The sequence below is a fragment of the Pseudochaenichthys georgianus genome, unplaced genomic scaffold, assembly GCF_902827115.2.
Source record: "Pseudochaenichthys georgianus unplaced genomic scaffold, fPseGeo1.2 scaffold_1525_arrow_ctg1, whole genome shotgun sequence".
In the NCBI taxonomy this organism is placed as follows: Eukaryota; Metazoa; Chordata; class Actinopteri; order Perciformes; family Channichthyidae; genus Pseudochaenichthys; species Pseudochaenichthys georgianus.
The window spans coordinates 20,310-33,032 of record NW_027262362.1 but is presented as its reverse complement, the minus strand read 5'-3'; the positions used below and the strand labels follow the sequence as shown (position 1 = coordinate 33,032).

At 47.3% G+C, this 12,723-nt stretch overlaps 1 protein-coding gene across 1 annotated transcript; it reads right to left on the bottom strand.

Annotated features, from left to right (window-relative positions):
* Positions 1–30: 30 nt before the first annotated feature.
* pi4kb (phosphatidylinositol 4-kinase, catalytic, beta) lies at positions 31–9,574 on the bottom strand (the record flags this gene model as incomplete). The annotated part of the gene is given in 6 exon segments (XM_034077366.2): positions 31–132; positions 930–1,030; positions 1,451–1,672; positions 1,674–1,882; positions 6,473–7,658; positions 9,438–9,574. Coding segments are annotated over 5 exon segments (1,804 nt in total), but the record flags the coding sequence as incomplete, so codon positions are not given.
* Positions 9,575–12,723: the final 3,149 nt, after the last annotated feature.

Sequence of the window (12,723 nt, the reverse complement as noted above, 5' to 3'; positions counted from 1 at the left end):
AAGGTCCAGAGAAACACCCTGAACCAGTACCAGAACCCAGAGCCTCCAGCACCTCGTTACCCACAATGCACCCTGAGGAGGACTTACGGGCCGCTTGACAAACTCCAGACTTTCGGAGCTGGAGCTGCTGTCCTGAGGGCAGAGGTCAGAGGTCGCGGCTCTTCACACACCGTTTGTAGTGTGTGATGTCACTGCAGCATCGCATCTCATTTCTCTCTCTCACACGCACACGCACACACACACACTACATGTAAATATAGATCTGATCCAGAGGTGTGTCTGCATCTCATAATGGACACACACACACACACACACACACACACACACACACACACACACACACACACACACACACACACACACACACACACACTATTTGCATATACATAGACTTAATGCACTATTTTGTATTTTACTACACTGAACAAAAATATAAACGCAACACTTTAGTTTTTGCTCCCATGTTTCATGAGATGAACTCAAAGATCTAAAACATTTTCTATAAACACAAAATAACCTTTTCTCTCAAATATTGTTCTCAAATCTGCAGTTTTGCTTTATTGGGGGGGTCAGTATCTGGGGTGAGGGGTAGGTTTAGGGTAATGTTGTGGCCCGTGGTGGTGGTGGGGTTATGGTATGGGCAGGCGTATGGACGACGCACACAGGTGCATTGTATTGATGGCATTGTGAATGCAGAGATACCGTGACGAGATCCTGAGGCCCATTGTTGTGCCATTCATCCACGACCATCACCTCATGTTGCAGCGTGATGATGCACGGCCCCATGTTGCGAGGATCTGTACACAATTCCTGGAGGCTGAACACATCCCAGTTCTTGCATGGCCAGCATACTCACCGGACATGTCACCCATTGAGCATGTTTGGGATGCTCTGGATCGGCGTATACGACAGCGTGTTCCAGTTCCTGCCAACATCCAGCAGCTTGGCAGCCATTGAAGAGGAGTGGACCAACATTCCACAGGCCACGATCACCAACCTGATCTCCTCTATGCCACGGAGACGTGTTGCACTGCGTGAGGCACATGGTGGTCACACCAGATACTGCCTGGTTTCCGGACCCCCCCCAGACCCCCCAATAACGCAAAACTGCACGTTTCAGAGGGGCCTTCTATTGTGGCCAGCCTAAGGCACACCTGTGCAATAACCATGCTGTCCAATCAGCATCTTGATATGCCACACCTGTGACGTGGGATGGATTCTCTCGTAAAGGAGAAGTGCTCACTGCCACACATTGTTTCAGATTTGAGAACAATATTTGAGAGAAATGGTTATTCTGTGTTTATAGAACATGTTTTAGATCTTTGAGTTCATCTCATGAAAGATGGGAGCAAAAACAAAAGTGTTGCGTTTATATTTGTGTTCAGTGTATGTGGTGTATGTGTGTTGCATTGTTGGAGGAGCTCAGGTCAGAAGAATGCCAGTTCTCCACTCTAGCTGCTGAGCAGAAGATGATAAGACCTTAGAGTCTTTGAACACACAGTCTCTCACCCCCCCCCCCCTCACCTCGTCCTGGCTCTCCACCCGGGGGTTGCTGCTCGTCCTCTTCAGGTTGCTGCTCAGGCTGATGCTCACCGTGGCGTCGGACTTGGAGCGTTGGTGCGTCCGTTTGGAGGGCGAGAGGCTGTGTTCAGGGGGGGTCAGGGGGCCTGGGGGGGGGGGTCAGGGGGCAGAAGGGGGTCAGCGTCAGGGGATCTCTGCGCCCCCGGGTCCCTGCTGGCTTCAGCTCGTCAGACAGGATGATCTTCCTCAGCTTGGTGCCTCTGGAGTGTCTCTGAGTGGAGATGTGCATATCTGAAGAATACGCTCCCAACAGCCAGGCACACTGAAGACTGAACCAGATGCTCTGTCTGCAGCGGTGTACCTGAACACACCACAGAGAGGGGAGGGGTTACACAGTGCACCTGAACACACCACAGAGAGGGGAGGGGTTACACAGTGTACCTGAACACACCACAGAGAGGGGAGGGGTTACACAGTGCACCTGAACACACCACAGAGAGGGGAGGGGTTACACAGTGCACCTGAACACACCACAGAGAGGGGAGGGGTTACACAGTGCACCTGAACACACCACAGAGAGGGGGAGGGGTTACACAGTGCACCTGAACACACCACAGAGAGGGGAGGGGTTACTCACTGCACCTGAACACACCACAGAGAGGGGGAGGAGTTACACAGTGCACCTGAACACACCACAGAGAGGGGAGGGGTTACACAGTGCACCTGAACACACCACAGAGAGGGGGAGGGGTTACACAGTGCACCTGAACACACCACAGAGAGGGGAGGGGTTACACAGTGCACCTGAACACACCACAGAGAGGGGGAGGGGTTACACAGTGCACCTGAACACACCACAGAGAGGGGAGGGGTTACACAGTGCACCTGAACACACCACAGAGAGGGGAGGGGTTACACAGTGCACCTGAACACACCACAGAGAGGGGGAGGGGTTACACAGTGCACCTGAACACACCACAGAGAGGGGAGGGGTTACACAGTGCACCTGAACACACCACAGAGAGGGGAGGGGTTACACAGTGCACCTGAACACACCACAGAGAGGGGAGGGGTTACACAGTGCACCTGAACACACCACAGAGAGGGGAGGGGTTACACAGTGCACCTGAACTGTGTGTTACATGTTGTGTTACATGTTGTGTTACATGTTGTGTTTCATGTTGTGTTACATGTTGTGTTACATGTTGTGTTACATGGTGTGTTACATGGTGTGTTACATGTTGTGTTACATGTTGTGTTACATGTTGTGTTACATATTGTGTTTCATGTTGTGTTACATGGTGTGTTACATGGTGTGTTACATGTTGTGTTACATGTTGTGTTTCATGTTGTGTTACATGTTGTGTTACATGTTGTGTTACATGTTGTGTTACATATTGTGTTTCATGGTGTGTTACATGTTGTGTTTCATGGTGTGTTACATGGTGTGTTACATGGTGTGTTACATGTTGTGTTACATGGTGTGTTACATGGTGTGTTACATGGTGTGTTACATGTTGTGTTACATGTTGTGTTACATGTTGTGTTTCATGTTGTGTTACATGTTGTGTTACATGTTGTGTTACATGTTGTGTTACATGTTGTGTTTCATGGTGTGTTACATGTTGTGTTACATGGTGTGTTACATGTTGTGTTACATGTTGTGTTTCATGGTGTGTTACATGTTGTGTTACATGTTGTGTTACATGGTGTGTTACATGTTGTGTTACATGTTGTGTTACATGTTGTGTTACATGTTGTGTTTCATGGTGTGTTACATGTTGTGTTACATGGTGTGTTACATGTTGTGTTACATGTTGTGTTACATGGTGTGTTACATGTTGTGTTACATGGTGTGTTACATGTTGTGTTACATGGTGTGTTACATGTTGTGTTACATGTTGTGTTACATGTTGTGTTACATGGTGTGTTACATGGTGTGTTACATGTTGTGTTACATGGTGTGTTACATGGTGTGTTACATGTTGTGTTACATGGTGTGTTTCATGTTGTGTTACATGTTGTGTTACATGTTGTGTTACATGGTGTGTTCATGGTGTGTTACATGTTGTGTTACATGTTGTGTTACATGGTGTGTTTCATGGTGTGTTACATGTTGTGTTACATGTTGTGTTACATGTTGTGTTACATGTTGTGTTACATGGTGTGTTACATGGTGTGTTACATGGTGTGTTACATGTTGTGTTACATGTTGTGTTACATGGTGTGTTACATGGTGTGTTACATGTTGTGTTACATGTTGTGTTACATGGTGTGTTTCATGGTGTGTTACATGTTGTGTTACATGTTGTGTTACATGTTGTGTTACATGTTGTGTTACATGTTGTGTTACATGTTGTGTTACATGTTGTGTTACATGTTGTGTTACATGTTGTGTTACATGTTGTGTTACATGTTGTGTTACATGTTGTGTTACATGTTGTGTTACATGTTGTGTTACATGGTGTGTTACATGTTGTGTTACATGGTGTGTTACATGTTGTGTTACATGGTGTGTTACATGTTGTGTTACATGGTGTGTTACATGGTGTGTTACATGTTGTGTTACATGGTGTGTTACATGGTGTGTTACATGTTGTGTTACATGTTGTGTTACATGTTGTGTTACATGTTGTGTTACATGTTGTGTTACATGGTGTGTTACATGTTGTGTTTCATGGTGTGTTACATGTTGTGTTACATGGTGTGTTACATGTTGTGTTACATGTTGTGATCATGGATGTTGCCCCTCGTGTCTGTTGTGTGATTGTGAAGTGCTCTGTGTGACATGTACTGTATGTAGTAACGTGTGTTGTTTATTGTTCTCTTTTTATTGTATCTGGTATATTCTCTTATAACTGATGCTGTTGATATCGTGACTTTCAGGGTGTCTTTCACAAATGAGCCGTGTCGGCTGAAGCTGCTCCTTTTGGGACCGTCCACGACACGACGCATAACTGAACCGATGACGAGAGGAAACGGAGGTATCTGTTTCAGCTGTTCTGTTCTCAGGTCTGTCTTCTCATTATGCAATACCATTTGTTAAAACACTTCAAAAGCAATGTTAGTTTTGTTAAGTTAATCTATGTATAATAAAATAAATATATGTATTTTTGAATCAAGTATTCGTCTCTATTGTCTTCATTGCTAGTTTCCACATGCCTAAAACAGCCTCAAGCTACATCTACAAGTCGATGGCTAAATCAGAGCGCTTGAGACATTGTGCCAGGCAGACGGTAATAGTCCGAATAGTCGATTCATTAATCGATTACCAAATGAGTCGTTTGTCGCAGCCCTGTTGTCCCGTGTATAAATAAAACGTGTTTTTCAGCAACCCTTGCCATTTGGGATTTTATGTTTGGTTGGTGGACCTCGGTGAGCTGGTCATTTCAAAAGTAGCTCACCAGCCAACAAGGCGTGGCACCCCTGGTGTAGTGTTTTCATACCCCTCACTGTGTATCCATCATTCTATATGCATTCTGTAGATGGTGAACACTACTTTTCACGTCGCTGCTCGTTGCTCCTGGTCAGAAGCTAAGCTGCATGTCGTTGTCTCCTGTAATCTGTGCAATATCAATAAAGTTTAATCTAATCTTGAGCAGGAACAAATGTATTGACTTCGTACATATCTGACATTAACGATTAAACACACGTGTGCATTCTTTATAAATGCAAACCGAGTCAAGCCGACTCCGGAGGTGGCGGTATGCACCTTCAAGCTGTTTGCAATCCGCCAAACAACCGAGAGAAGAAGAAGAAGAAGAAGAAGAAGAAGAAGAAGAAGAAGAAGAAGAAGAAGAAGCCGACTCCGAGCTGTCCGACTTCAGGCGAGCTTTTTGAGACCTCCCCGCTGCGATCGGCTATTCTCGTCTACTTTCGAGGCGAGCCGCAACGCGTCTCAAACAAGCCTACTCTGTCTGCAGCGGTGTACCTGAACACACCACACAGAGGTTACATACTGCACCTGAACACACCACACAGAGATGCTGGATTTAGAAACAGAGGATGCTAACAGGTGAGTGAATGCTGCGTTCAGGGCCCCTCACCACGTAGGGCTTGAAGAGGTTTTAATGACGACTATAAAGTACTTCTTATCTTAACAGGTGAGTGAATGCTGCGTTCAGGGCCCCTCACCACGTAGGGCTTGAAGAGGTTTTAATGACGACTATAAAGTACTTCTTATCTTAACAGGTGAGTGAATGCTGCGTTCAGGGCCCCTCACCACGTAGGGCTTGAAGGAGGTTTTAATGACGACTATAAAGTACTTCTTATCTTATCTTAACAGGTGAGTGAATGCTGCGTTCAGGGCCCCTCACCACAGTAGGGCTTGAAGAGGTTTTAATGACGACTATAAAGTACTTCTTATCTTAACAGGTGAGTGAATGCTGCGTTCAGGGCCCCTCACCACGTAGGGCTTGAAGAGGTTTTAATGACGACTATAAAGTACTTCTTATCTTATCTTAACAGGTGAGTGAATGCTGCGTTCAGGGCCCCTCACCACGTAGGGCTTGAGGAGGTTTTAACGATGACTATAAAGTACTTCTTATCTTAACAGGTGAGTGAATGCTGCGTTCAGGGCCCCTCACCACGTAGGGCTTGAAGAGGTTTTAATGACGACTATAAAGTACTTCTTATCTTATCTTAACAGGTGAGTGAATGCTGCGTTCAGGGCCCCTCACCACGTAGGGCTTGAAGAGGTTTTAATGACGACTATAAAGTACTTCTTATCTTAACAGGTGAGTGAATGCTGCGTTCAGGGCCCCTCACCACGTAGGGCTTGAAGAGGTTTTAATGACGACTATAAAGTACTTCTTATCTTATCTTAACAGGTGAGTGAATGCTGCGTTCAGGGCCCCTCACCACGTAGGGCTTGAGGAGGTTTTAACGATGACTATAAAGTACTTCTTATCTTAACAGGTGAGTGAATGCTGCGTTCAGGGCCCTCACTCACCACGTAGGGCTTGATGGCGTCGCCCACGTCCTCGTCCATGTGGATGTACATGTTGAGCAGCTGCGGCAGGTAGAAGTCCACCTGGTCGTGGCTGAAGCTGAACAGCCGGTTCCCGATGTAAGCCTGCACCCCCGGCTCCTTGGAGCTGTGCAGGTAGGAGATCGCCATGGAGACGTCAAACAGCTTGGACTCGAACAGGCGGAGCAGCCACGACTGTTTGGACGGGTTGGAACGCTGCCGGAGGCGGAGACTCTTCACCGAGCCGGGGGGCGGGGCCTCAGGAGGGGGCGGGGCAGAGACATGGGGCGGGCCCTCAGAAGGGGAAGGGGAAGGGATAGAGGCAGAGGGCGGGGCCTCTGGCTCAACCACCTGCAGCGTGGGGGGAGAGGGGCGTTGCTGAGGCTCCTCCCCCTGGTTCAGCTTAATTAGTTGAGGCTCCTCCCCCTGGGTCAGTTTCATCGATTGAGGCCCCTCCCCCTCGGTCAGTTTCATCGATTGAGGCCCCTCCCCCTCGGTCAGTTTCATTGATTGAGGCTCCTCCCCCTGGGTCAGCTTCATTAGTTGAGGCTCCTCCCCCTGGTTCAGCTTCATATGTTGAGGATCCTCCCCCCACGGAGGCCCCTCCCCCTGGTTCAGATAAATCTGCTGAGGCTCATCCCCCTGGGTCAGTTTTATCGATTGAGGCTCCTCCCCCTGGTTCAGCTTCATTAGTTGAGGCTCCTCCTCCCGCTGAGGCTCTTCCCCCTGGGTCAGTTTCAACGATTGAGGCTCCTCCCCCTGGGTCAGTTTTAACGATTGAGGCTCCTCCCCCTGGGTCAGTTTCAACGATTGAGGCTCCTCCCCCTGGGTCAGTTTTAACGATTGAGGCTCCTCCCCCTGGGTCAGTTTCATCAATTGAGGCTTTTCCCCCTGGTCCAGCTTCATTTGTTGAGGCTCCTCCCCCTGGTCCCGCTTCATTCGTTGAGGCTCCTCTCCCTGCTGAGGCTCCTCCCCCCGCTGAGGCCCCTCCCCCTGGTCCAGCTTCATTCGTTGAGGCTCCTCCTCCTGGTTCAGCTTCAGCTGCTGCAGCACTTCTCGACACGCCCTCTGTGCGACTTCAGCATCGATCAGCATCACACCCAGAGGGGGGGTCGCTGCTGAGGGGGGGGGCTCCGGCTCCGAGTCCTCCATCAGGACTGCTCCTCCTCTGGAACACACACACACACACACACACACACACACACACACACACACACACACACACACACACACACACACACACACACACACACACACACCACACACACACACACACACACACACACACACACACACACACACACACACACACACACACACACACACACACACACACACACACACACACACACACACACACACACACACACACGGTTATTTTGAATTTAAAAGTCCAATGCACGTTTATAAAATAATGAATAAAGATGTGTTATTCTGTCTGACCTGTGTGTGTGTGTGTGTGTGTGTGTGTGTGTGTTTTTTGTATACTTCCATTTGGTGTAAATAGTCTATAGTTTATTTATATATCCTAATATCACAGTCTCTGAGCAGAATATGAATCAGACATAGTAGTTATATTTCTACTTTTCTCTCTTATTGCCTCATGTTGTTGTTGTTGTTGTTGTTGGTGGTGTACAGCTGGTGATAACAACAGAGATAAAGCTAACACTTTTCCACAAGTAAACACAAGCAGACTTTATATTTCTCTCCACACAGAGGACCTGAGAGAGGATGCTAACCTGAGAGGATGCTAACCTGAGAGAGGATGCTCACCTGAGAGAGGATGCTAACCTGAGAGAGGATGCTAACCTGAGAGAGGATGCTAACCTGAGAGAGGATGCTCACCTGAGAGAGGATGCTAACCTGAGAGGATGCTCACCTGAGAGAGGATGCTCACCTGAGAGAGGATGCTAACCTGAGAGAGGATGCTAACCTGAGAGAGGATGCTAACCTGAGAGAGGATGCTCACCTGAGAGAGGATGCTAACCTGAGAGGATGCTAACCTGAGAGAGGATGCTCACCTGAGAGAGGATGCTAACCTGAGAGAGGATGCTAACCTGAGAGAGGATGCTAACCTGAGAGAGGATGCTCACCTGAGAGAGGATGCTAACCTGAGAGAGGATGCTCACCTGAGAGAGGATGCTCACCTGAGAGAGGATGCTAACCTGAGAGAGGATGCTCACCTGAGAGAGGATGCTAACCTGAGAGGATGCTCACCTGAGAGAGGATGCTAACCTGAGAGAGGATGCTAACCTGAGAGAGGATGCTCACCTGAGAGGATGCTAACCTGAGAGAGGATGCTAACCTGAGAGAGGATGCTCACCTGAGAGGATGCTAACCTGAGAGAGGATGCTAACCTGAGAGAGGATGCTAACCTGAGAGAGGATGCTAACCTGAGAGAGGATGCTAACCTGAGAGAGGATGCTAACCTGAGAGAGGATGCTAACCTGAGAGAGGATGCTCACCTGAGAGGATGCTAACCTGAGAGAGGATGCTAACCTGAGAGAGGATGCTCACCTGAGAGGATGCTAACCTGAGAGAGGATGCTAACCTGAGAGAGATAATAAAGTAATGACTGTTTCAATCCATTGTTAGCAGTCAGATGATGTTAGCATGTTAGCTCAGAGCTCCCACAGTAAATAAAGCTTTAATATAAAGCTAATCGGAAGGTAGCATTACCTCAGCCTCTCGGGTTAAAGTGATAAACAGACTGTTAGCTTAGCTTTGAGTTTAATAAACTAGTTAAACTACTTAATGTGCAATTAGTTAACCAGCTAACTAAGCGTTAGCATCTGTTAGCTTCGAGGAGCTAACCCATCCACTCCGCACTGTTAGCATTAGCAGCTTAAAGCCAACTGTTGCTTGTCTTTAAAGCGGAATGCTAAGCTAACGTTAGCCCCCTCTCACAGGTGGTCTGCAGGTGAGGGTCCAGGTGAGCCGGTCCTACCTGGAGACAGTTCCGCGGGTGCAAAGGGAACTTTTATTCCCAGTTAGTTCCCATTGATTCTGTCAACAACAGCTGCTGCTTCTTCTTCTGTGGCTGAGGAGGCTGCCGGTGTGTAGCGCCCCCTGTGGACAGGAGAGGAACTGCTTCCCCCCTGTGGAGAGGAGAGGTGAGGAACTGCAGCCCCCCCCCAGTGGAGAGGAGAGGAACTGCTGCCCCCCTGTGGAGAGGAGAGGTGAGGAACTGCAGCCCTCCCCCCAGTGGAGAGGAGAGGTGAGGAACTGCAGCCCCCCCTGTGGAGAGGTGAGGAACTGCTGCCCCCCCCCCCCCTGTGGAGAGGAGAGGTGAGGAACTGCAGCCCCCCCCCCCTGTGGAGAGGTGAGGAACTGCAGCCCCCCCTGTGGAGAGGTGAGGAACTGCTTCCCCCCCCCCTGTGGAGAGGTGAGGAACTGCTGCCCCCCCCCCTGTGGAGAGGAGAGGTGAGGAACTGCAGCCCCCCCCCCCCCTGTGGAGAGGTGAGGAACTGCAGCCCCCCCTGTGGAGAGGTGAGGAACTGCTGCTGTGTGATCAGGAAAACCCGGTGCTTTTCAAGCTCCAGCTCCGCACCGGCCCTGAAACACCGTTGGTGTGAACGAGCGAGGTATATAACGTGTTTCAGAAGGATCAGCCATTGGAAAACATCCACACAGCAACAGGAAATGAAGTCTCTTTTATTTGAGTGTATTCTGAAGCTTTGCCCCGACTCTCTGGCAGCTGATTGGCTCCTGCATCACCTGGTCACAGCAGGACGAAACCACCTCTGATGCTCATAGAAACTTACAGTCATTTACATATTTGAAGTTTTATGGAATTATATTCTTGCTGCACTTTTAATTTGTATTCTAATTTTAGAATTAAAAAAGTTATTTTATTTATTATTTATTTTCACATTGAAATCACTTTGATGGCTGGATTTTCCACCGTCACAGGGTTTGTTTACATCGTGCAGCTGCTGGTTTCTAAAGTCAAACACACACCAATCACGTTTCACCTTTTATTTCTCCAGATATCTCACCATGACTCGCGCATGCATGCACGTGCACGGTGTGGCGTGACCACCAACACAGAAAGATAATTTATGGACACAAGATGTGTGCAAATGTATTTAGTTTCCTATCCATGTGAACATAATTTAAGTGTGGGGGACCTCACCTCCTCTAGGGGGGTCCGGGGGGCATGCTCCCCCGGGAAGACTTTTTAAATGTTGAAGTTAAAAGCATCAATCTGGTGCACTTTGAGAGCAACATCAGGAGACCTATGGTCACATCTCTCAACACCAGATGAAACAGAACTGGAAGCAGATTTATTTTTTCTTTATGGACATTTTACAAATCACTCCCCTTTCAAACTGTATTCTTCTTTATTAATAACTGTCATATAGTATTTTATACCTGTTTACTTTATTCTCTTGTTTTTTTTATAACTATAATGATCATATAAAGATGTGCCTTTACCTCACTGGTTGTAGAAAATGCTTCTTATACTCGTTAGCATAGCTAGCTAACCAGATGCTAATGATAACAACACAGTTATTGACAGTATGACAGATGAGCAGATCTCCACCGGGCTTTCAGCTAAAGACACAGACACCCAGAAACTGCGGCATGTGTATGCAATGGCGACTGGGCATTAGGGGCAGGCAGAGATGGAGTATTCGAGTCCTGGACTCGGACTCGAGTCGGACTTGAGTGCCGATTTTCGGGACTCGTGACTCGACTCGGACTCGCGCACTGATTGACGCGACTCGGACTTGGACTCGTGAATTCTCGCACAGGATGACTTGGACTCGGACTCGTGAATTCCCCCCCCCACGATGACTCGGACTCGACTCGTACATTGACGCTCCGACTTGGACTCGGACTCGAGCACATTTTCTCTGGAGTCTGATGTCCTCTATCCTGTATGGCGAGTTCACGTACTGGGCCCCGCTGTTCCAGTCTAGAGATGTCTACAGACACACCCCGCATCGTGCTGTATGCTTTCACACATTCTGCTTCCACATTGGAAAAGAGCAAAATGCTCGTTATGTGGAAACAATATAGAAGAGAAGGCTCCGTAACACATTACTCTAAGGATCGAGTTCAGACATATAGGCTGTCTTGAACACTATCATCAGAGTAACGTGATCTAATCAATAAATAAAGATTCAGCCGATAACGAAAGCACATACTTAACATGCAGAATGACGTCATTTTGCATGCTAAGTAGCCATGTGCTTTCTGGGGATAAATCTTTATCGGTAAACTGATTTAACCCGTAAAAGTTCCTTCAAAATAAGAGTCCCGATCTTATTACTATCAAAATAAAAGTGCAAAACGAAAACTTTACCATAGGAAAATATTGGCATACAAATATAATCACTTCTCTAAAAGGTAACTCATTTTAAATATAGTTTATTTATATATAATAATAATATTAATATTAGAAATAAGCTTTATATTTGTATAGCACCTATTACAAGAATAGTAGCCAAACTCGCTTCACAGCAGTTCAATAGACAGGATAACAGCAATGTAGAGGAGCAGCTACATTTCAAAACATATATCCACGAAGATTAATACATGAAGACTTGTGACTCGGACTTGACTTGGACTCTTCTTAAGTGACTCGGAATTGGACTCGGACTCGAACACAGGTAATGATGACTCGGACTCGACTTGGACACTCCTTGGGTGACTCGGACTTGGACTCGGACTCGACTACGACTCTCCCTTGGTGACTCGGACTTGGACTCGGACTCGAAGAGTGGTGACTCGAGGGTGACTTGGACTCGTGAATTGGTGACTTGACTACAACACTGGGGGCAGGTGGGGCACAGCCCCACCTAGTGTCAGCAGAAAGTATTACAAATAATGATTACAAAAAAATGCAATAAATAAAAAAATATATAAAATATATTTTAAGATCATGTTTAATCATCTGATTCGTCTGTACATTGCTGTTTTAGTCTGTGTTCTTCTAATTAGTGTCTACAGTGTCACACTGCTCAATAGGCACACACTGACAGTGTGAGCCTATTGAGCTGTTTAGAGCCATGTGGGACAAAACCCGATCCTGCCCCTCCCTCTCCCTGTTTAAGTCAATGGTGACTGTAACAACTACACTGCGCATGCTCAGAGTATTGTCCTATTTAATGTGTGTGGCAAAAAAATAATGACCAGAGGGGCAAAGAGCTGCCATCCCCACCATACGTCATCTCACATAATTCAGAGCTGATTGGCTGTAAGTACGTGTGCCGCGAAAAGTGTGG